At 31.6% G+C, this 27500-nt stretch overlaps 1 protein-coding gene across 1 annotated transcript in view; it reads right to left on the minus strand.

Annotated features, from left to right (window-relative positions):
* Window positions 1-27500, minus strand: part of LOC141298308 (zinc transporter ZIP11-like) — a 150353-nt gene that overhangs the window by 116668 nt on the left and 6185 nt on the right. Inside the window, exon 4 of the mRNA XM_073828813.1 lies at window positions 2729-2887. Within this exon, the coding sequence (XP_073684914.1) occupies window positions 2729-2887 (159 nt within the window). The remainder of the gene's footprint in view (window positions 1-2728; window positions 2888-27500) is intronic.

The raw sequence follows: 27500 nt of genomic DNA on the forward strand, positions 1-27500 counted from the left end.
AATAAAATAAATATAAAATAAATATATAAATTTATATATAAAGTAAATATAGAAATCCATGTGTAACTTTTCATAAGTAATAAAAATAAATATAAATACATATTTAAAAAATATTAAATATCTTATTATATTAAAATATTAAACAAAATCTAAATATAAACATAAAAAGAAAAAAGAAATAGAAAAATATGTGTGTATGTGTGTAATATGTACTTACAATAAATAAAAACACACTACTAAATATTTTATAGTACAAGTACTCTTTTTATGTTTCATATTTGCTCAGTATATAATAAAAAATAATAATGATAATGATATAAAAATATAAAAACATTAAAAAAAACAAAATAATACTACTACTAATATATAATTTTATCATTAGAGTGAATATATATATATATATATATATATATATATATATATATATATATATATATATATATATATATATATATATATATTTTTTTTTTTTTTTGTTGGTTCTTTTTTTTCATTAATTAATTATTTTTTTCATTATTTTTTTTTTTTTTTTTTTTTTTTTTTTTTTTTTAACTATAACTTTAAGGTTAGGACCGCCCAACAAGCTTGCTACTATTAGATATTCACACATGTTTAATAAAAACAAAATGTTAGCTAGTTCTCATCTTCAAGTCTCACACAACAGCAGGGGCTAATGGGTTCACAGATACATTAATGATGGAATAATATACGCTAGTGTGAGAGATACAAGCTGTTAACCTGAGAGTCTCATGATATCGCCACATTAATAAAGAAAGCTGTTTATGTTACAGTAATCACATTAGATTCAGCAGCGTACATTCAGGCCAGTGAATCTGATGTAAAATGAACAATATCTTGTTTTTTGCTTGTCAGAATCAATATCCAGCAGCACTAGAGAGAGAAGAGAGGTGATGAGCGTGTGGAGTCTGACGGCATGAGAGAGACTCGTACAAAGAAAGACATTAGTGAGCCAGTGCGAAAAATGGGATTGAAGTGGAGAGAGGTGATATAGATGGAAATAAGGAAAAAGATGAAAGAGATAGAACCTGAATGAAACTGGTGGGGAAAGAGTGTAGGAAGTGCTGAACTTTCTGAAGGTCATCTGAGCGGATGCAAGACGGAAGAAGAAAACTGCTTATGGAATCATGAATCATCTCAAGACCCTTCAATCCTTATTGATACGGTCATTCATGCTGTGCTGTACTTGATGTATTCTGTAACTTTGTAGTGTGTGTGTGTGCGCAGTTTTCTATTGTAACACATAGTAAAACCAAATTTTTTTCTGTGATCAAAGTTGAATTTTCAGCATTATTCCAGTCTTCAGTGTCACATGATCCTACAAAAATGATTCTAATATGCTGATTTGCTGCTTAAGAAACATTTATGATTATTACCAATATTGAAAATCAATATTTTTGTGGACACTATTATACATTTTATTTTTCAGGATTCACAGATGAATAGAAAGTTCAGAGGAATTTATATGCAATAGAAATCCTTTTGTTACATTATAAATGTTCTCACTGTCACTTTTAATCAATTTAGTGCAGCCTTGCTGGAAGAAAATGATAATTTTCTTTTTCTTAAATCTTATTCCAACCCCAAACGTTTGACTGGTAGTGTATCAGATTATCCACAAAACCAGGATAATGTGACACTTAAGAGGCTAGAGTAATGACGCTGAAAATTCAGCTTTGCATCACAGAAAAATTAATTACATTTTAAAATATATCCACATAGAAAACAGCCATTTTAAATTGTAATAATATTTCAAATTATTACTGTTTTTATTGTATTTTTTAATCAAATAAATGCAAAATATATATTTTTAAAAATCGTAATTATTCCAAATGAATATTTTTCATAAAAGGATTTCATAACACACCACATCCATGTAAAGAGTATGAACACATTATATAGATTATTAAAATATAAATAAATAAAATAGTTGCATTGTAGATTAAACAATCTAAAAAGCAAATAAAATAAAAATTTAAGAGCCAAAAAAACTGTTTGACATTAAATTAAACCAAAATACCAAGTTATTTATTTGTCCTGAACAGTTAAAATGCCTGCAGTTCTTAAGAAAAATCCTTCAGGTCCCACAAATTTGATGGGATTTTTGTGTATTTCAACCCTTTCTAACAATGACTGTATGATTTTGAGATCCATATTTTCACACTGAGAACAACTGAGGGACTCACCCTGATCTTCAAATTCAAAATGTTTTCACCCCCCGGGCTTTTAATGCATTGCATTCTGGAGCATCAGTGAGTGTTTGAACCTTCTGTAATAGTTGCATATGAGTCCCTCAGTTGTCCTCAGTGTGAAAAGATGGATCTTAAAATCATGAAATCATTGTTGGAAAAAGTTCAAATACACAGAAATGCTGGAAAACCAAAGAATTTGTGTGACCTGAAGGATTTTTCTGAAGAACGGCAGGCAGTTTAACTGTTCAGAACAAACAAGGGACTCAAGAACAACTATCACTGTTAAGAATCAACACATTATTAAAAATTAAACTTTTTGTCTTGTGGACTATATGTTAGCATCTTTTATGTGAAATGTCTTATTCAGGTCAGTACTACATAAAAAAATAACTTTTGGTAGTATATATTAGTAATAAACTATACTTACTTGCATACATACATTAAACTAAACCATTTGAAAACTAATTTAAAAACAATTCGCAGTTCTAATATATATAGGAAATGATTGTACGGCTCACCAGAACAGGCATCATCAGGTCTGCGACGTAAACAAACAAAGCCCCGAGTGCAAAACCCACAGCGACAGGGATGAACGCAAAGTCGCCATATTTCCCAGACTCCTCCGCCATCTCGATAGCAGGAGCCAGCAGAGACCAATAGGACGCCGCCAGCATGACCTGAGGACAAGAACAAGAGAAGAGCGAGGAGTAGTTTAACTGAAGTACAAAACACGAGAATTGTTCAACGTGATCTAAAAGTTGCTGTTAAACCTCTTTGACATACAATCTACTCCATGCCTTCTGTCGTCTGATTGATACTTTAGAGTTTGTTTATCAAGTAAAAGGTCTTTTAGTGTAATTATACCAACATCTACCTTCAGCTGGCGCTTCATGTGTCTTTTTGCTGTCAAATTTTAAGGAGAAGTTCACTTTCAGAACAAAAATGTACAGGTAATGTACTCTCCCCCTTGTCATCCAAGATGTTCATGTCTTTCTTTCTTCAGTTGTAAAGAAATTGTGTTTTTTGAGGAAAATATTTCAGGATTTCTCTCCATATAATGGACTTCTATGGTGCCCCTGAGTTCGAGCTTCTAAAATGCAGTTTAAATGCAGAAAAAGTGAACTACTCCTTAAAAAGATACCGATAACCATAAAAATAGTTAACCGATAATCGGTCAACCCCTAATTCAGGAGTTCTCAACTCTGGCCCTCGAGGTCCATTTTCCTGCAGAGTTTAGCTCCAACCCTAATCAAACACACCTGAACAAGCTAATCAAGCTCTTCATCATTACTAGAAAGTTACAGGCAGGTGAGTTTGATCAAGGTTGGAGGTAAACTCTGCAGGAAAGTGGACCTCGAGGGCCAGAGTTTAGAACCTCTGCCCTAATTCCTTTGCATTATATGTTTGGATTATTTCAGTCTTATCTTACAAAGACATATTTTTGGAGACATAGAGTGACCACTCATGTATCATTTTATGTAAATATCTCTGATAAGAAAGAAAGACATGAACATCTTGGATGACAAGGAGCTGAGTAAATTATCTGTAAATTTTTGTTCTGAAAGTGCTTGTAACGTAAATCAATGAGATACTGACAGCATGATGACATATCAGTGGTCAGTCTATATCTCCAATAATAAGTCTTTGTAAGATGAGACTGAAATAATCCAAACATATAAGGCAAAGCAATTAGAGGTCGACCGATTATTGTGGCAATATTAAGTATTTTTATGGTTATCTGTATTAGTCATTTTCAAAACTGATTGATCAATTCAAATAATTTAAAAGCATTTAGGTTTTGTCAGAGCCCTTGTAATTGTTAAATTTGACATTAATTTTCATTTTTACACTATATCGGTCCAGTATATCGGTTATCTGTCTACTTGATCTGTAATAATCGGTAATGCAAATACTGTATCGGTCGATCCCTAAATGCAATCAAATGATGATTAATCTTTTTAGAGCTAAAGCCATTCCTGATTATTACAGATCAAGCAGACCAATAACCGATATGCTGAACCGATATATATGCCTGATGTAAAAATGAAAATTAATTTCAAAATTAAGAATAACAGGGGCTCTGACAAAAAGTTTCTGTAAATACTTTTAAATTATTTTAACCGGCCTATCGGTTTTGAAATGACTGATACCGATTTCCATAAAAATACTTAATATTGCCACCGATAATCGGTCGACCCCTAATTGCATTGCATTATATGTTTGAATCATTTTAATCACATCTTCCTAAGACATATTATTGGAGATATAAAGCAACCACTCATATATCATTTTATGTAAGTATCTCTGATAAGAAAGACATGAACATCTTGGATGACAAGGAGGTGAGTAAATTATATGTAAATTTTTGTTCTGGAAGTGCTTATAATGGGATGAGATACTGATAATTTTGACATTCTTTTTCTTTGTTATATTAGGCATATATATATATATATATATATATATATATATATATTTATTTCGGTTCAGTATATCGGTTATCAATCTACTTGAACTGTAATAATCAGTAATGCAAAGACTATATGGGCTGATCCCTAAATGCAATCAAATGATGATTACATCATCTGATTGCATCTAGGGGTCGACCAATAGAGTATTTGCTTTTTAGAGCCAAAGATTATTCCCGATTATTACAGATCAATTAGACCGATAACCGATATGCTGAACCGATATTTTTGCTTCGTGTAAAAATTTAAATTAATCTCAAAATTAAAAATAACAAGGCTCTGAAAAAAACATTTTTTAAATGCTTTTAAATTATTTTAATTGTCCAATCGATTTTTAAAATGACTGATACCGATAAAGTCGACCTCTAATTGCATTATATGTTTGAATCATTTTAATCTCATCTTACTAAGACATGTTATTGGAGATATAGAGTGATCACTGATATTTACATCATTTTATGTCAGTATCTGCTTTACTGTTATAAAGATTTCATTGATTTACATTACAATGTCAGAATTGCATCATAAAACCATCAGAATCCGCACCAAATTTTGCTCAGTTTGAGTCTCTGAATAAAACTGAGCTTTATAATTGTACTATAATCATACTATAGGAGCCATAAAACCCTGATGTATTAAATCTGATACAAAACATAAAACACACACACACACAATATGTATTTTATCAAAAGGTTCAATAAACTGTTCCATTCCAAAAACATACATTTTCCTGATAATTATTATTTCATGTCAGTCTTAGATTTTCAAAAGGAGATCTTTTTTGTTCTCATGTGTTTTAATAATGTCAATAATCCTTCTCTAATGAGAAGTCAAAACAAGCTCTGTGTTGGTGATGTGGAAGAGCAACTCAGTGATCAGAGAGGAGAAAATGCAGCATTATGAATCAAACACTTCAAAGAGAAAGACTGAATATTAGATGAGGAGAGAAGCATTATCATCTGCAACAGATACTGGAGAAACGATCTGTTTTCAGATGCTTTTTGAACTTTTTGACATTTAATTTCAGTCTGGACTTTTTGATGAATCATTTCAGTGCGATTTAAATCATTATTTCTTTGTATATAACACTATATACACTCACACACACACACTAACTTATGCTCACAGCATGCACACTACAGGAAGGGGATGGCAGTATTGCTCCAATCACAGCATGTGAGATAAAAGTTCTCATACACAGAATTATGTTTTCTAATTTTATGCTTTGATTTTGTGTCAGTTTAAACAGTGTGCAAATCTTCCAAACTCCCGTTTGCATTGGCGCTTTTTAATTATTCATGAGTGAAAATGTGATACAAAAGCAGAAAAGAGGAAGTTTAAATCATGATTTTTTTCTATGCTGTCCAACACATTTGGATAAATCGTGATCAAAGACGGGTTCATTTCTCCGGAAGGCATGCTGGTAAAATGATATCATGGCCTGAAGGAAAACAGCAGCACTGTTTTTTACTGAGAAAGGAAAGATTTCATTTCTCTCTCTCACACACACACACACTGTCTAATGTAAGAAAAGCACAAACTCAGAGACAGAATCACAGGGAAATATTACAACGGTGTAAATCAATGGTAAAAGTTTTAAATTTGTAAAAAAAATTACATGAAATTTCATGGTTATAGTGTTAAATGGGATTGGAAACAGATTTAGTTGAGTTTGGCTTGTGTAAAACATTTTTTGTGTGTGGACTAAAATTTTACATTATTTTCTAAATTCTAAAGAAACACGACAAATAGTTAAAAATGATTTAAATTACAAACACAATGCAGTCAAATATATTACTGATTAATTATTATAATGCTTACACTAAGTCACAAGTTTTTGAACAGTAAGATTTTAAATGTTTTTTTTTAAAGTATCTTCTGCTCACCAAGCCTGCATTTATTTGATCCAAAAAACAGCAAAAACAGTACAATTTTGAAATATTTTTACTATTTTAAAAAACTGTTTTTTTTTTTTTAAATGTAATTTATTTTAGTGATCAAAGCTGAATTTTCAGCATCATTACTCCAGGCTTAAAAGTCACATGAACCTTCAGAAATCATTCTAATATGCTGATTTGCTGCTTATGAAACATTATTTTTATTATTATTATTATTATTATTATTATTATCAATATTTGAAAGAGTTGAGTACTTTTATTTTTCAGGATTCTTAAATTTTTACTGTTACAAAAGATTTTTATTTTTAGATAAATGCCATATTTTATAAATAGTAATATTTATTACTGTCTTGGCAGTTTTTTTTTTTTTAAGATTATTTTAAGTAGTTGTGCAGTAAAACACGTTTTTTGAAGTTCTAAATAAAGAAAAAAATATTTAAAGAGTAAAATTCAATGGTTTCTTTATAAATAATTATACAATTTAGTAGCAATTTCTCAGTGATTATTTATTTATTTATGTTTATTTCTTTAAAAGTGACAGTGAAATTTAGTAGCGATTGCTGAGTGATTATTGATTTATTTATTTACGTTTAATTATTTATAAATAATTATAAAATTTAGCAGCAATTTATGAGTAATTTATTTATTTATTTCCTTATTCATAATCATGAAATTTAATAGCAATTTCTGACTATTTATTTATTTGTGTTTATTCCTTTATAAGTAATTATGAAATTTTGTAGCAATTTCTGAGTGATTTTGTATTTATTTGTTTATTTATTTATTAATAATCATTATATTTACTAGCATTTTCTGATTATTTATTTATTTAATAATAAATATTTATTAATAATAAATAATACGGTAACACTTTACAATAAGGTGTCATTTGCTAACATTAGATAATGTATTACCTAACATGAAAAACCAATAATACATTTATTACACTATTTATCTTTGTTAATAAAAATACAGCCATTCATTGTTAGTTCATCACAGTTAATGGTGCATTAACTAATGTTAACAAACAACTTTTGATTTTAATAATGCATTCTGAAATTTTGAAATTAATATGAACTAACATTAATAAATGCTGTAAAAGTATTGTTCATTCTTAGTTCATGTTAACTAAACCATATTGCAAAGTGTTACCAATAATCTATTCTGTTGGACAGCACAAAGAATATACCAAAAAAGGTTGATCAAAATATGGGTAAAGCATTTGAACCAGCTAATGAAAAGCTACCTGTCTCTAGAAATTACACCTATATGTCCTCAGCGGCCACCTTGTGATTATTGTTATTATTATTATTACTATGTCTTGTGGAAAAACCTCCATTTCCTGCTGCTCCATTTGACATCTGTTTTGTTCCCTTTGAGGCCAAAGCTGTTATTAACACGGGGGTGAAACACACAGGTTAATGCAGGACGTCGTCTATAACGGCGCACTATTCTCTGCCACCATTTGGCCGCAGTGGGAATAATGAACTGTGCGTTTCAGCTCAATTAAACGCCCAGGTTTTCTAAGAGCTCTGTTTTTTATTTTCTTTCGGGAAGGGGGTAATTATTTCATTTCCTTGTGCGCCTCTTTCCAGCGGAGGATCGAGCAGAAGACGGCATAATAATGTCTTTTCTGGATCGTCTAGACATACCTGTTTGAGTTAATAGATAATTACTGACGCTGTGATTGGACAGGGACTCAGAGTCCATCGATTCACTGAGAACTCCAGACTCAATCTCAGGAACAGAGCAATGATGCACAGCTGTCCACAAGAGATAAAGGTGAACTCGTGCTTTCACAATTTTGTTTTCCAGGATGGTCTAGACGTCTGTATTTTTAAATTTAGAGTCACGCTTAATGAGCCTGGAGCTCAAAACTTTTTTTATTCTATATATATTTTTTAAATTTAATTATTATTTTGTATTTCTACATTTAAAAAAAAAAAAACATTATTATTTTTTTTTCAAGGAACTAAAGAATATTTACTTTTTTTCAATGCAGTAAATAGAGTAAACGCATTTAAAATACAGTGAATGGACAAAGATTAGTGCCATTAGGTGGAAAGAAATAAATTAAACCCTTGTTTAATATTTTAAAATAATATAACAAATATTTTATATTAGTAAAAGTCTTACACACACATATTTTATATATATATATATATATATATATATATATATATATATATTACTGAACAAATTATATATATATATATATATATATATATATATATATATATGTGTGTTTTGTTTTTTGTTTTTTTATTCTTCATTAGTAAATATAATTATTTTTTATATTTTGGGAAGATTTCATGGTACTAAAGAATATTTACTTTTTTACTGCATCTAAAATACATAAATAATAATAATAATAATAATAATAATAATAATAAAGTAAATATTCTTTAGTACCACACATTTTACTCTATTTACTGCATTTAAAATACATACATTAATACTAATAATAATAATAATAATGTATATGCAAAAATAAATACAATAAATACATGAAAAAAGTAATGCTATTTATATGTAATAATAAAAACTTCTATGAAATTGTTTTTAGTGATACAGTGTTATATTAGTATTAATTTTATAGTATTATAGTATTATTATAGTATTTTTCATCTTCATTAATTCATTTTAATTAGCATTTATTTGTATATTTTCATTTTAGCATTTTATTTAAATTTTTATGTGCTTTTGTAATTTTTTTATTTTTATTTTTTTTTCAATGTTTTATTATTTTTTTAAATATTACTGTTTAGGTTTAATTTAGTTAAATATTTTGCTTTATAAGCAAAAATATGAAATAAAGGAATAAATTATGAGTATTTTGAAGGTCTTAAAACATTCTCAAAGTTTAGTTTCTTTACTAAAAACATAAAAATGCAGTTTTTATATTTTTTCTCTGGCTCAAAATGGACTTGAATGTACTATGATGCATTATAACTGAGTGTTTCCACTTCACTCAAAGACGTTGGGAACAAGATGTGGATGTTAGTGCAGTTCTTCAGTGTTTCTGCTGGAAACCCATGGGTCCAGGATTCAAGAAGAACTAAAAATATTAGAGACACACACACACACACACAGGAAGGCTGTCATTCATGTCAGTGCTGGTCTTCAAACAGAATAATTCAGTGTGAGAGGAAACAACAGCACAACGCCACTTTAACTGACAGTGTGTTCAGATCAGGATGGAAAGTGTCTCCACCTGAAGGCAGGCTAATTAATGAGTTTTCCTCCATTCTCAGCGTAGAAAAGAGCTTTTCAAGAAGGATTAAATGTTCTTTGAGCAGTAGAAAAGTAATTAGGCTTTAGCAGTGGCTCCATAATTGGATTGCGGTACCACACTGACCTATAAAAGCACTTCACAGTCAAAACACTTGGTCTGACAGATGAGACGTGACCGAAGAACAAACATTTTAAACAACTTCGTTTTATAGATGTGTTGTAATTCAATATCATTAGTAAGTGATGGCAACTAATTTTTTTTACATTCAATTGTCAAAATATTTTGAGCAGTTTCAACTTTTTCAAATAATTATATGAAATTCATCTTGATTTTTTTGTTGGTTTAATGTAATTTAAGCTTTTTCAGTTTTTTTTTTTAAATAAAAAAATAAATATATATTAGAAAATTCATAAAAAATAATGTAAATAATAATAATGATAATTTTTAATAATAATTAAAATTTTAATTTTTATATCAAAATACATGGTGAATAATTAATTTCATTTCATTCAAGTATATTCTTTAGTAACATATAAATCCCCAAAATACAAAATAATAATTTAATCAACTAATCATTAAGAAAAATTAATGTAATTTAAGGTTTTTCAGTGTTTTTCTAAAAGAAAAGTTAAAAGAAAACATTAGGAAATGAAATGATATTCATAAAAAAATGTTTTTAGTAGGTGAGTGATACAATTTTCTATTATCATTTATTAATACTTTTATTTGTATTCTTTATATTTAATTTTCATTTTAATTTCAGTATTTTATTTATTTCTTTTTATTGTGCTTTTGTAATTTATATTAGTTTTTATTTTAATTTTTTTATTAATTTTGAAATATTTCTATTTAGGACTAATTGATTTCAGTTTTAAATCAATTGTATACTGTGTAGTAGGCTTGAAGTGGTATTGCATATGAAAATCATATTTCAATTTTAGTCAAAATAAGTATTTTTAGTATTTTAATAATATTAAAATTAAACAATGATATTATTATATAATATGCAATATTAATATTTGTATTATTTTTAAATAATTTTTTACTATAAACTATTTACTATATAGAATAATAATAATAATAATAATTGTAGAATGTTTTATATAGAAATACATGATGACTACTTTTTATAAGTATATTCTTTAGTAAAGTAACCTCCCTAAAATACCTCCCTAAATTACCTGATGATTAATAAAAATTATTTTAAAAAAAATACATTTGGTTAAAAATTGTTATGCTTATTTTATAAAGTTATAAAACATGTTTTTTTTTTGTTTTTTGTTTTTAATTATTACAGTGACACCAGCTGTGACTGTGACTGTATGCCTTGGAAATAAGAATCTAAAGTAGGCTACACTCTTCAAGAGAAGACAACACAAACGTTTGCTGAAGGTGTTACAAGTGATATCAGGGATTTTACTAACACACCCTTGGTCTGAAATCCCACCCTTCAGAGACATGCCAGCAAACCTGAACAAACAGTACTCAATGATTGACAGCTGGAGAGCCTTTATAACCAGCTAAAGCCTCGCTCACTGTCAGACTGACTGAGTCATTGAGACCTGAACTGTACCTCAGTAATATCTGATATCTGTTAGAAGGGACAATGCATGTTTGTTATGAATGAGCAAGTAAATAAAGAAATGCATTGGACAAATAAAGAAACAAAAGCTTTAATTAATAAAGAAATGTCTCAAATACATAAATGTATCTAATAAATAAATTAATAAAGTGTTTCTAAATAAATAAATAAATGTATAAATAAATCAATGCATTTATTCTGTAAATAAAAAAAGCATTGAACAAATAAAGAAATAAAAGCTACAGTTAATAAAGAAATGTAATTGTCACGGTTCATAAATCCTATGTCTCTTTCTTGTCTCGTGATTCTGTTTTGTTACGTGTGTGTGTGTGCTTTGTGTGGACGTGCCGGCTGATTAAGGCTCATCAGCGATCTAGCTCATCACTCCCGTCACCAGCTGCAGCTCATCTCAGATCATATATAAACTCACTCCTTTCTCATTTCCTTTGTCAGATCGTTGTTTGTGAGTCTCCAGTTGTGTTGATCTCGTCTTCGTTCCAGTCCTTGCCTTCTTCGTTTCCTGTTCGTGTTCCCGTGGACATTCTCTGGATTTCGTCATCTTCACCTCTCATCGCAGCACTCATCTGACCATCGAAGTCCCTGCACCACTAACCTGTTTTCTCTCTGGACTGTGTGTTTCATCATTCTGTTTTTCAAATAAATATTGAGTTACTTGCATCCTGCTTACGCGTTTCCATCATGACAGAACGATCTGACCAAGGAATGGAGGCAGCGAGTAGCTCAACCAGATCACTGGAGGAATTTGTGAACAGCAGCATACTTCGAATGGACTCCCAGGAGAAGAACCTCAACGACACAGCTCGCGCTGTTCAGGCTCTAGTGGTGCAGGTGTCCGGGCTCACCCAACAGCTTCAACATCTGCGAGCTCCCACTGCGCCCCCCGCACCGCCGGTTCCCCCACCACCACCAGAGAACCCCTCCCAGTCGGAACCACGCCTACCAGTTCCCGAGTCATATGCAGGTGAACCCAATTTTTGTCGAGCTTTCTTAACACGATGCTCAATGCACTTCTCTCTTCAACCTAGAACATTCAATAATGAGCGAGCCAAGGTCGCCTTTGTATTGACGCTGCTGACTGGCACTCTGGGGGACAGCGGTGTGGGAGAATCAAGATCCATGCTGTTCCTCGTTCCAGGATCTCTCCGCCGAAATGAAACGGGTATTCGATCGGGCCGTCGCTGGAAGAGAGGCAGCAAGGATGCTGGCCGATCTGCGACAGGGAGAGAGGTCCGTATCTGACTTTTCAATCGAGTTTCGGACCCTAGCAGCGGAGAGTCAATGGAACGAGGAGGCGCAGTAGGACATGTTCCTGCATGGGCTGGCTGACCGCGTCCAAAAGGAAATATATGCGATGGACCTTCCCACTTCGCTCAACGACCTGATCTCCTTGGCTTTAAGAGTGGACGCACGGTTATCACGAATGGATCGTCGAACTCAGCCCAGTCGTCACACAGGCGGATTCGAGGGCCAACGGTTTGGAGGCGGGGACGCGGTCAGCCCTGTCCAAGATCACGAGCCCATGCAGGTAGGGCGAGCTCGGCTTTCCCGGGAGGAGAAGGAAAGGCGGAGATCCCAGGGCCTCTGCATGTACTGTGGAGTAGCGGGTCACTTTGCCTATAACTGTCCGTTAAAAGGCCCAGCCCGATAGTAAGTATGAGGCTACTATCGGGTGGGATCTCTGCCAAGAAGTCCTCATCCACATCTACTCTCCTTCCGGTAAGACTGAGATGGTCAACTCACCTTCACGACTGTCAAGCACTTCTGGATTCTGGGGCAGAAGGTAATTTCATGGATCACTCATTTGCACGTAAACTCCAAGTCCCCCTCAGACCTCTCACACACAAGATCTCAGTACACGCTCTCAACGGTCAGGAACTTCCCAACATCTCATATATCACGAAAGACATCACCCTCATCACATCAGGAAATCACACAGAAACCATCTCCTTTTACATTCTGGACACTCCCCTCGCACCCATCGTCCTGGGCCACCCCTGGCTCACCCGTCACAACCCTAGAGTGGACTGGCAATTGAAGTCTGTGTTAGCGTGGAGCAGTTTTTGTCATAAATCTTGTCTTGTGTCTGCCTGTCCGTCTGTTTCTGTCCCTGTGTTTCAGGAAGAGACAGTGGATTTATCTAACGTGCCCTTAGAGTACCTGGACCTGAAGGAGGTGTTCAGTAAGTCTCGGGCTGCTTCTCTTCCTCCGCATCATCCCTATGACTGTGCCATAGAGTTACTTCCAGGTACATCTCCGCCTAAGGGCAAGTTATATTCACTCTCTGCCCCAGATAGGGAGGCTATGGAGAAATATATTTCTGATTCTCTAGCAACTGGGTTCATTCGCCCTTCCTCTTCTCCAGAGGGGGCGGGGTTCTTTTTTGTGGGGAAGAAGGATGGGTCCCTGCGACCTTGTATTGACTACCGGGGGTTGAACAACATCACGGTAAAGAATCTGTATCCTTTGCCGTTGATGTCTTCAGCCTTCGAGAGGTTGCAGGGAGCCTCTATCTTCACTAAATTGGATTTACGTAATGCTTATCATTTGGTCCGCATCAGGGAGGGGGATGAATGGAAGACCGCCTTTAACACCCCCAGGGGGCACTTTGAATACTTGGTCATGCCCTTCGGGCTGTCCAACTCCCCAGCGGTCTTCCAAGCACTTGTCAATGACGTTCTGCAAGACATGGTCGATCAGTTCATATATGTCTACCTGGACGACATATTGATTTTTTCTTCGTCTCTCCAGGAACATGTGCAGCACGTCCAACAAGTGCTCCAGAGGTTGCTAGAGAATGGGCTTTTTGTCAAGGCGGAGAAATGCGAATTTTATGCACAGTCTGTTCCTTTTTAGGTTACATCGTGTCGGCTGAGGGAATGCGCATGGATCCTGAGAAGATTAAGGCTGTGGTAGAATGGCCAAGTCCAGATTCCCGTAAGGCCCTACAGAGGTTTCTGGGATTCGCCAACTTCTACCGGCGTTTCATTCGCAATTTCAGCCAACTAGCCGCGCCTCTGACCGCCTTGACCTCCCCCATAACGACGTTCAGGTGGTCAGACGCAGCCGAGGCTGCGTTTGCCAAACTGAAGGGCTGCTTCGTTTCAGCCCCTATCCTGATAACCCCTGATCCATCACGTCAGTTCGTGGTGGAGGTCGATGCGTCAGAGGTGGGGGTAGGTGCAGTGCTATCCCAGCGTTCTCCCTCAGACGATAAGATGCATCCTTGCACGTTTTTATCTCATCGTTTATCCCCTGCTGAGCGCAATTATGACATTGGCAACAGAGAGTTGTTGGCAGTTAAGTTAGCATTGGAAGAATGGCGCCACTGGTTGGAGGGGTCGGGGGTACCTTTTATCGTCTGGACCGATCACAAGAACTTGGAATATATTCGGAAAGCCAGAAGACTAAACTCCAGGCAGGCTCGGTGGGCTCTTTTTTTCGGTCATTTTGATTTTACTCTCTCGTACCGCCCGGGTTCCAAAAACATCAAACCCGATTCTTTATCACGTATTTTTGACCACTCCGAACGCCCGTCTACTACCGAGTGCATTTTACCAGAGACTCTATTCATCTCTACACTCACATGGGAGATCGAATCGAGGGTCAAGAAGGCCTTAGAAGGGGTAACGCCTCCGATCCGTTGTCCACCGAATCGTTTATTTGTGCCCGAGAGTTTACGGTCCAGCGTTATTCAGTGGGGACATTGTTCCAATGTGGCTTGCCATCCAGGAGTTAATCGCACTAAATTTTTGGTCAAGCAACGATTCTGGTGGCCTCTCATGGCTCGTGATGTTCACAATTTTGTCTTGGCTTGCTCAGTTTGTGCCACAGGTAAGACTTCCAATCGTCCTCCAGATGGGTTACTTCAACCGCTGCCGGTGCCTTCGAGACCCTGGTCCCATATCGCTCTAGATTTTATCACCGCCCTCCCACCCTCCCAGGGTCACACGGTAGTTTTGACCGTGGTGGACCGATTCTCGAAGGCGGCCCATTTCATTCCCTTGCCCAAATTACCCTCAGCCAAGGAGACAGCGTTGATAGTCGTTAACCACGTCTTTCGGTTACATGGCCTCCCGACGGACGTGGTTTCTGACAGGGGACCCCAATTTGTGTCCAAATTTTGGCGAGAGTTTTGTAGATGCCTGGGCGCGACTGTCAGTCTGTCCTCTGGGTTCCATCCACAGAGCAATGGTCAAACTGAGAGAGCCAACCAGGATTTGGAGAGAACGTTGCGATGTTTAGTGTCCAAGAATCCTTCCTCTTGGAGTCAGCAACTCTCTATGGTGGAGTACGCCCACAACACGTTGCCAGTCTCATCCACGGGCCTATCACCGTTTGAGTGTAGTGTAGGGTACCAACCACCAAATTTTCCTAGTCTGGAATCCGAAGTCGCGGTCCCCTCTGCTCACGCCTAGAGCCCGTGAGACTCTACTCCAAGTGGGGGCGCGCACCAAGGCCAAAGCCGATCGCCACCGGCGTAGGCCTCCCGTATACGTCGTCGGTTCCAAAGTGTGGCTTTCTACCAAGGACATTCCTCTCCGCTCCGTCTCGAATAAACTTGCACCTAAATTTATTGCCCCCCCCCCCCGGTTGTGTTGATCTCATCTTCGTTCCAGTCCTTGCCTTCTTTGTTTCCTGTTCGTGTTCCCGTGGACATTCTCTGGATTTCGTCATCTTCACCTCTCATCGCAGCACTCATCTGACCATCGAAGTCCCTGCACCACTAACCTGTTTTCTCTCTGGACTGTGTGTTTCATCATTCTGTTTTTCTAATAAATATTGAGTTACTTGCATACTGCTTCCGTGTTTCCATCATGACAGTAATAAAATAAACATAAACGTACCTAATAAATAAATAGTGTTTAAAATAAATGAATAAGTGTATGAATAAATCAATGCATTTATTTAGTAAACAAAGAAATGCACTGAACAAACACAGAAATAAAAGCTTCAATTAATAAGGAAATGTATTAAATACATCAATGTATCCAATAAATAAATAAAAAATGTTTTTAAAAAATAAATAATTAAACAAGTGTTTGATTAAATCAATGCATTTATTTAGTAAAGAAATGCATTGAACAAAAGAAAATAGAATAGAAATAAAAGCTTTAATTAATAAAGAAATATATTAAACACATAAATGTATCTATTAAATAAATAAACTGTTTAAAATAAATAAATGTATGAATAAATGAATGCATTTATTTAGTAAATAAAGAAATGCATTGAACAAATAAAGAAATAAAAGATTTAAGTAATAAAGAAATGTATTCATAAATGTATTGAATAAATAAATAAAAAGTGTTTTAAAAATAAATTAAATAAGTGTATGATTAAATCAATTCATTTATTTAGTGAAGAAATGCATTGAACAAAAGAAAACAGATTAGAAATAAAAGCTTTAATTAATAAAGAAATATATTAAAAACACAAAAATGTATCTATTAAATAAATAAAGTGATTAAAATAAATAAATGTATGAATAAATTAATGCATTTATTTAGTAAATAAAAAAATGCATTGAACAAATAAAGAAATAAAAGCTTTAATTAATAAAGAAATGTATTAAATACATACATGTATCTAATAAATAAATAATATATGTTTTAAAATAACTAAATAAAGTGTTTTAAAATAAATAAATAAATAAATAGTGTTTAAAACAATAAATAAATAAATGTATGAATAATTCAATGCATTTATTTAGTCAAATAAATGCATTGAACAAATGAAGAAATAAAAGCTTTAATTAATAAGGAAGTATTAAATAAATAAATGTATCTAATAAATAAATAGTGTTTTAAAATAAGTAAATGTTTAAATAAATCAATGCATTTATTTAATAAAGTAAATTAAGTAAATAAATGTATTTAGTAAAATATTATAAAAACATTTTAAAAACAAATATTAGAAATGTATACAATAAATAAATAAAAAACAATGAATAAATACAAATAAACACAATTAATAAATAAATAAAAGCATACATAAATTATAATTAAAATAAAGAAACAGAACAAATAAAGAAATAAAACATTTAATTAATAAATAAATTACACAAATGTATTAAATACATAAATGTCTTTAAAATACATAAATGCATTGAACAGATACCTGCATAGATGAAATACCTTTTCTAACAATAAACCGACAAGCATCCACTCAGTTCCCTCCAACGCAACAAACCAAGCAATCATATTCAAATACAGAGTCAAATATGATTTTCACAAACCAAGTAAAATATTGCATCACCACAAAAACCTCATTGAGAAGGAAACCTGCCAGACACAACAGTCTAAGAACAACAAACTGAAAGAAAATAAAGAGATTTTACTCCAACACACCAAACCATGTCCAGAGGAAATACCAAAGCTCAACAGCGGGTCAAATGATGATTTATTGCCCTGTCTCCATATTTCTAAATACTATTTTGTTGAATGACGCATGCAGCTTTCAATGAACGTCACTAATGTTAACGAAACAATGCAGAGACTCAGCAAACAAGCTTGGATCTAAAAAAATGAGAGGAAAACAAATGTAAACATGCTGAATTAACGAATCATTCAGCCAATGACTGCTTTGCTTCATAAAGAGAAAACATTAACGGAAACCAGACAAAAACTGAAAAGGAACCATGACCTCAAAACTCCCTCTGATGTCTTTCACTCAACGATGTGATTCATATTCATAACAGCATTAGCACACACATGTAATGATACACTACGCCTATGACTTAATTATCACACACATGTGAAAATGTATGTTTAATAATTGTCTGTGTAAACAGATGAAGTGAATTATAAACCTGATCATGTTCATAGCGAGTGCAGAAGAAGTGATTTGTTTACCTACAGTTGAGGTCAAAAGTTTACACCCCTCTTTCAGAATCTGCAAAACGTTAATTATTTTAGTAAAATAAGAGGGATCATACAAAATGCATGTTATTGTTTATTTAGTATTGACCTGAATAAGATATTTACATACCGTCCACAAGAGAAAACAGTAGCTGAATTTATAAAAATTTAAATTTTCAAATTTAAAAATTCTAAATGCAATTAAAAAAAAAAAAACATGCATTAAGAGCTGGGAGGGGGTGAAAACTTTTGAACAGAATGAAGATGTGTCAATTTTTCTTATTTTGCCTTAATATCATATTTTTTCATTTATTACAGCCCTTCAAAGACTACAGGAGTTAGTCACATGTCTCCCAGAAGGCAAAATAAGTTACATTTACCCTGATCATCAAATTCCAAAAGTTTTCACCCCTGGCTCTTAATGCATGGTTTTTCCTTCTGGAGCATCAGTGAGTGTTTGAACCTTCTGTAATAGTTGCATATGAGTCCCTCAGTTGTCCTCAGTGTGAAAAGATGGATCTCAGAATCATACAGTCATTGTTGGAAAGAGTTCAAATACACAAAAACGCTGGAAAACCAAAGAATTTGTGGGACCTGAAGGATTTTTCTGAAGAACAGCAGGCAGTTTAACTGTTCAGGACAAACAAGGGACTCATCAACAACTATCACTAAACAAAAAAACAGCTGTGGATCATTCAGGTAACAACAACAACGCATTAAGACTCAAGGGGATGTAAACTTTTGAACAGGGGCATTTTTATAAATTCAACTATTAATTTTTCTTGTGGACTATCTGTAAACATCTTTTATGTGAAATATCTTATTCAGGTCAGTACTAAATAAACAATAACATGCATTTTTTATGATCCCTCTTATTTTGGTAAAATATTTTAATATTTATTATCACAACCTAAAACACAAAAGCGTGTCATTTCTGCACCACTAGTGAAAGAATGCAGTCATACTTATTTATTAGTTCACAAATGCAGCTTTATCGATTATAATCGATTAAAAAGCACAATTAAAAATATAAACCTAGCCATTTAAGGTGTACACTACATCAGGTTCTAACAAAATACAGATAATTAGATGCCTACATATAAATTTATTACAAAAAAAAGTATTTATTTATTAATGAAAACGCATTAAAAATACTTTCTAAATACTTTTTTTATGGTACCTGTTATTTATAAGTTATACAAGTCCACAAACTAATCAAAACTAATCATTAAATCAATAACTAAAAGTCAATACCCATTTTTTTTAATCAAAGAATCAGTTCGGGAATCTTCTGGAATCAAAAAATAAATCATGATTAATTAATATATATCTATCTACACTCTCAGTTTCTGTAAATAAAAGAAAAGTTTGAAAATAACCTACTTATATCATGTCATAATTGCATCAGAAATGCCGGTAATATCTTGAGATTTTTAGATTATGTGATCAAGCATGCAAATTTACATTTTCTAACTGTAGACACAGTCACCTAGAATGATTTGTTTCTCCTTCAAGGAATGATTATAATTACAATCATATACCAGTTTTGCACTAAACACACTATATACACATCTAATCTAATAATTAATGAAATAAAATAAAAAAACACCAAAGAAAACTAATTAGAATTACAATGCATGCATGTTAAGCTAAAAATGTAGATACATCAGAATTAAGAGTGACCTGAGGTAGAAATAATTAGTAATTACAACAAATAATCTGCTCAGTCAAATGAGATTTAAGATAGGATCCAAATGAGCCATGAATGATTTAATTACCAATTAAACTAATTGACTTCTTGTTTCTGATCTCTAATAGAGCACTGTATTTCTCCAACACTTCATGCTGTTCACATGAGCTTCGCTCTCCTCCTAAACTCACTAAACACTATTGATTCATAATCAGGTTCAATGATGGGGAAGAAGAGCTTCAGACCAGTTGTTTAAAATAACTGCTTTTTATTTGAATATATTTTAAAATGTAATTTATTCCTGTGATTTAAAAGCTGAATTTTCTGCATCATTACTGCAGTCTTTAGTGTCACATGATCCTTTAGAAATCATTCTAATATACTGATTTGCTGCTTAAAAACATTTATTATTATTATTAATATGATGTTGAAAACAGCTTTTTGGATGAATAAAGTTCAGAAGAACATCATTTATCTGAAATATAAATTTTACTATCAGATGTCTATTTTTTCATTTTTTACATTTCTTGTCTTCTCAAAGAATTTTTTTTTAAAAGTCACATGATTCTTCAGAAATTATTAATATTCTGATTTGCTGCTCAAAAAAAATATAGCATTATTATTTAGTTGATAACAGCTTCTGTAATGAATAGAAAGTTGAGAAGAACAGCATTTTTTTATTTATTTTATCTTTTCTTCTCATAGAAAATTTTTTTTATAAAAATGTAATAAAAATATTTTTTACCATAACATTTTTATCCTTTTAGTTTTTAATTTTATTTATTTTTTATTTCTTTGTCTATTTTTTCATTTATTTATTCTTCTAAGAGAAAATTTTTAATAAAAAAAAATATTTTTACTTTTTTTTTCTTAATTTGAATTTTTTTAGAACGATTTGTTTCTCCTTCAAGGAATGATTATAATTACAATCATATACCAGTTTTGCACTAAACACACTATATACACACACATCTAATCTAATAATTAATGAAATAAAAAAAACACAAAAGAAAACTAATTAGAATTACAATGCATGCATGTTAAGCTTAAAATGTAGATACATCAGAATTAAGAGTGACCTGAGGTAATCCTAAACTCACTAAACACTATTGATTCATAATCAGGTTCAGTGATAGGGAAGAAGAGCTTCAGACCTGCTTCAATTCTACATCCTGATTCTTTAAATCCATCCACTGTCACTTAGAGAAGCTCAATACGCCGCACATTTCAGTTTGGGCCTATACTTTGTCCTGGGTTAGGCGACTTTTTCAACCTCAACCCGAAGAGCTAATATAGAGCTAAACAACACTGAATCTGTCTGAGAAACACAACTCTGGAAAGTCTGCTATTAGAAAGACATTCAACACATTATCAGTGCACTTTAAAAAGTCTCCAGCTTTTAACCTTTAAATGTAAATTGTAATTTAAAAAGAAAACATAAAACATAGACCACGAGTCTCTCATTTATAAAGGTGTCCTACTTTTCAAACTGCAGTTTATTTTAAATTCGAGTGCAATAAATTAAATATTAAATTTCATTGTGTTTTAAATAATTAAAAAAATTCTTACTGACAAATGGCCAAAACCTAGGATAGTGGCATATTTTAAAAATGTAGAATTACAACTAATTAGTATTTGGGGTGAAACTAAATAAATGGATTTTTGCTGTTAATATGCCTGACAAGACTGTTTCACCAAATGACATTTTAATAGGTGTCTTCTGTAAACTAGGGGAAAATCTATGATATTTATTTTTCGCTCAGAAAAACAAAAACAAAAATGCAATTAAATTAAACAGAAAACTTTTTTTAAATTTTCTGGAAAAACAACAATTTAAAGCAGTATTACACCTTTTTTTAATGCTTAAACCTTTTTATGTCTTTGATCCACATAATATGTAAACTTATTTGCAGTATACTTAACATGAAAGAAAATATATTTAAGTATATTTATTGCTCACTAGGGTAAGCTGGGAAATATAACCCTTTAATGAAAAAGTCTGTCAGCACAGAAATATGGCAGGCCTTAACCAGTCAAGATACCAACAAAAAAGCACAATAAATGTAAATAAAGTGTCTACTTTTTAGGTTTCAAATAAGTTTTTGGAGAATAAAATGTCCAAATTTGGTTAAATTAATGTTACATTGTCATATTTATATTTATGACAAAAATTAAACAACATGCTTATTCTGACTTGTGCATATTAAAATATATAAATGAAAAAGGGAGCATATTAAATTTCATTGTGTTTTAAATGAGTAAAAAGTTCTTACTGACAAATGGCCAAAACCTAGGATAGTGGCACATTTTAAAAATGCAGAATTACAACTAATTAGTATTTAGGGTGAAACTAAATTAATTAATGTTTGTTGTAAATATGCCTGACAAGACTTTTTCACAAAATGACATTTTAGTGGGTATCTTATGTAAATTAGGGGAAAATGTATGATATTTATTTTTTGCTCAGAAAAACAATAACAAAAATGCAATTAAATTAAACAGAAAACTTTTTAATATTTTTCCAGAAAAACAACAATTTAAAGCAGTTTTACACTTTTTTTATTCTTTAACCTTAACATAATAAGCTTTAAACACATAATAGGTAAGTGTATATATACTTAGCATGAAACAAATGTATTTTAAATACTTTTTAGTATATTTAATTTTCACTAGGGTAAGCTGGGAAATATAACCCTTTAATGAAAAAGTCTGTCAGCGCAGAAATATGGCAGGCCTTAACCAGTCAAGATACCAACAAAAAAAGCACAATAAATGTAAATAAAGTGTCTACTTTTAAGGTTTCAAATAAGTTTTTGTCCAAATGTCCAAATTTGGTTGAATTAATGTTACATTGTCATATTTATATTTATGAAAAAATTCAAACAACATGCTTATTCTGACTTGTGCATATTAAAATATATAACAGAATAATGGAACATATTACATTTCATTGTGTTTTAAATGAGTAAAAAGTTCTTACTGACAAATGGCCAAAACCTAGGATAGTGGCACATTTTAAAAATGCAGAATTACAACTAATTAGTATTTAGGGTGAAACTAAATTAATTAATGTTTGTTGTAAATATGCCTGACAAGACTGTTTCTCCAAATGACATTTTAGTGGGTGTCTTATGTAAATTAGGGGAAAATGTATGATATTTATTTTTTGCTCAGAAAAACAAAAACAAAAATGCAATTAAATTAAACAGAAAACTTTTTAATATTTTGTCCAAATTTGGTTGAATTAATGTTACATTATCATATTTATATTTATGAAAAAATTCAAACAACATGCTTATTCTGACTTGTGCATATTAAAATATATAACAGAATAATGGAACATATTACATTTCATTGTGTTTTAAATGAGTAAAAAGTTCTTACTGACAAATGGCCAAAACCTAGGATAGTGGCACATTTTAAAAATGTAGAATTACAAATAATTAGTATTTGGGATGAAACTAAAATTAATTTTTGTTGTAAATATGCCTGACAAGACTGTTTCTCCAAATGACATTTTAGTAGGTGTCTTCTGTAAATTAGGGGAAAATCTATGATATTTATTTTTTGCTCAGAAAAAACAAAAACAAAAATGCAATTAAATTAAACAGAAAACTTTGTAATATTTTTCCAGAAAAACAACAATTTAAAGCAGTTTTACACTTATTTTATTCTAGATACTAACAAAAAAAGCACAATAAATGTAAATAAAGTGTCTACTTTTAAAGTTTCAAATAAGTTTTTGGAGAATAAAATGTCCAAATTTGGTTGAATTAATGTTACATTGTCATATTTATATTTATGTAAAAATTAAACAACATGCTTATTCTGACTTGTGCATATTAAAATATATAAATGAAAAAGGGAGCATATTAAATTTCATTGTGTTTTAAATGAGTAAAAAGTTCTTACTGACAAATGGCCAAAACCTAGGATAGTGGCACATTTTAAAAATGTAGAATTACAAATAATTAGTATTTAGGGTGAAACTAAATAAATACATTTTTGTTGTAAATATGCCTGACAAGACTGTTTCTCCAAATGACATTTTAGTAGGTGTCTTCTGTAAATTAGGGGAAAATGTATGATATTTATTTTTTGCTCAGAAAAACAAAAACAAAAATGCAATTAAATTAAACAGAAAACTTTGTAATATTTTTCCAGAAAAACAACAATTTAAAGCAGTTTTACACTTATTTTATTCTAGATACTAACAAAAAAAGCACAATAAATGTAAATAAAGTGTCTACTTTTAAAGTTTCAAATAAGTTTTTGGAGAATAAAATGTCCAGATTTGGTGAATTAATGTTACATTGTCATATTTATATTTATGTAAAAATTCAAACAACATGCTTATTCTGACTTGTGCATGTTAAAATATATAAAAGAACAATGGAGCATATTACATTTCATTGTGTTTTAAATGAGTAAAAAGTTCTTACTGACAAATGGCCAAAACCTAGGATAGTGGCACATTTTAAAAATGTAGAATTACAACTAATTAGTATTTAGGGTGAAACTAAATTAATTAATTTTTGTTGTAAATATGCCTGACAAGACTGTTTCTCCAAATGACATTTTAGTAGGTGTCTTCTGTAAATTAGGGGAAAATGTATGATATTTATTTTTTGCTCAGAAAAACAAAAACAAAAATGCAATTAAATTAAACAGAAAACTTTTTAATATTTTGTCCAAATTTGGTTGAATTAATGTTACATTATCATATTTATATTTATGAAAAAATTCAAACAACATGCTTATTCTGACTTGTGCATATTAAAATATATAACAGAATAATGGAACATATTACATTTCATTGTGTTTTAAATGAGTAAAAAGTTCTTACTGACAAATGGCCAAAACCTAGGATAGTGGCACATTTTAAAAATGTAGAATTACAAATAATTAGTATTTGGGATGAAACTAAAATTAATTTTTGTTGTAAATATGCCTGACAAGACTGTTTCTCCAAATGACATTTTAGTAGGTGTCTTCTGTAAATTAGGGGAAAATCTATGATATTTATTTTTTGCTCAGAAAAAACAAAAACAAAAATGCAATTAAATTAAACAGAAAACTTTGTAATATTTTTCCAGAAAAACAACAATTTAAAGCAGTTTTACACTTATTTTATTCTAGATACTAACAAAAAAAGCACAATAAATGTAAATAAAGTGTCTACTTTTAAAGTTTCAAATAAGTTTTTGGAGAATAAAATGTCCAAATTTGGTTGAATTAATGTTACATTGTCATATTTATATTTATGTAAAAATTAAACAACATGCTTATTCTGACTTGTGCATATTAAAATATATAAATGAAAAAGGGAGCATATTAAATTTCATTGTGTTTTAAATGAGTAAAAAGTTCTTACTGACAAATGGCCAAAACCTAGGATAGTGGCACATTTTAAAAATGTAGAATTACAAATAATTAGTATTTAGGGTGAAACTAAATAAATACATTTTTGTTGTAAATATGCCTGACAAGACTGTTTCTCCAAATGACATTTTAGTAGGTGTCTTCTGTAAATTAGGGGAAAATGTATGATATTTATTTTTTGCTCAGAAAAACAAAAACAAAAATGCAATTAAATTAAACAGAAAACTTTGTAATATTTTTCCAGAAAAACAACAATTTAAAGCAGTTTTACACTTATTTTATTCTAGATACTAACAAAAAAAGCACAATAAATGTAAATAAAGTGTCTACTTTTAAAGTTTCAAATAAGTTTTTGGAGAATAAAATGTCCAGATTTGGTGAATTAATGTTACATTGTCATATTTATATTTATGTAAAAATTCAAACAACATGCTTATTCTGACTTGTGCATGTTAAAATATATAAAAGAACAATGGAGCATATTACATTTCATTGTGTTTTAAATGAGTAAAAAGTTCTTACTGACAAATGGCCAAAACCTAGGATAGTGGCACATTTTAAAAATGTAGAATTACAACTAATTAGTATTTAGGGTGAAACTAAATTAATTAATTTTTGTTGTAAATATGCCTGACAAGACTGTTTCTCCAAATGACATTTTAGTAGGTGTCTTCTGTAAATTAGGGGAAAATGTATGATATTTATTTTTTGCTCAGAAAAACAAAAACAAAAATGCAATTAAATTAAACAGAAAACTTTTTAATATTTTGTCCAAATTTGGTTGAATTAATGTTACATTATCATATTTATATTTATGAAAAAAAATCAAACAACATGCTTATTCTGACTTGTGCATATTATAAACTAAAATTATTTTTTGTTGTAAATATGCCTGACAAGACTGTTTCTCCAAATGACATTTTAGTAGGTGTCTTCTGTAAATTAGGGGAAAATGTATGATATTTATTTTTTGCTCAGAAAAACAAAAACAAAAATGCAATTAAATTAAACAGAAAACTTTTTAATATTTTTCCAGAAAAACAGCATTACACTTGTTGTTTTTATGCTTAAACCTTTTTACGTCTTTGACCCACATGATAGGTATTTACAGTATACTTAGCATGTATAAGTAGATTTATTGTTCACTAGGGTAAGCTGGAAAATATAACCCTTTAATGAAAAAGTCTGTCAGCGCAGAAATATGCCAGGCCTTAACCAGTCAAGATACCAACAAAAACACCCCCAGCAAAATATTGTCTAATTATCATTATCCACAAAATCCAACAGCACTCCTAATAGGATGTTCAGAAAATTGTCCTGTCAGATCGCAGTTTATAATGAGAATGAGAAACAAATTTCCAAACGTCAGGGAAATAAGTGGATATAAAGCAGTTGCTGCAAAAAAAAAAAAAAACTCAAGCACATTATAAGTGAACATTATAATAATAGAAAAATGCTTTACATCCCGATCCTTAATTACCTTTAGTCACTCTTCACTTTGTGTCTACCAAACAGCCAAAACACACACGCATACACACACACACTGACTAAAACTTCCAGTGATTACAGCCATTAATCTTCAGTGGAAAACAAAGAGCAGAGCGAACAAATGCTTCCCCTAAACACATTTATTTCTGGTGACGACTATTGTTGAAAACATCACCCACCTCCCGGAGTTATAATTGACCACACAAATCAGACTAAGAGCCCTTCAGCATTTCTTAAACTCTCTAACAGCCTGTCCAGATGCCATCACCCACCTATCACCATTCCTCCGCTGGAGAACCAGGGAGAATGATCTTCTTCAATATTTGCTCTTGGCAATGTCATGAGGCCAGATGCTGAGGTGTTTCAGAAACACAGATGCTTGAGGCAAAGCAAGACCACCAAACTAAAGGACCGACCATGTGGACAACAGCAGATGCCAGAAGAGGAGAAGGAGGAAGATGATGGTAAAGTAAAATAATAAACTTAGGAGGTAATTGAGTTTCAAACCCTGGAAGTGGGTGTGTACACTACCAGTCAAAAGTTTTTTAATGTTTTTTTTTTTAAATAAAGTCTCTTCTGTTCACCAAGCCTGCATTTTTTTTTAGCCAAAGTACAACAAAAACCATAAAAGTTTGACATATTTTTACTATTTAAAATAACTGCTTTTTATTT

This window comes from Garra rufa, chromosome 22 (genome assembly GCF_049309525.1).
Source record: "Garra rufa chromosome 22, GarRuf1.0, whole genome shotgun sequence".
NCBI classification, from domain to species: domain Eukaryota; kingdom Metazoa; phylum Chordata; class Actinopteri; order Cypriniformes; family Cyprinidae; genus Garra; species Garra rufa.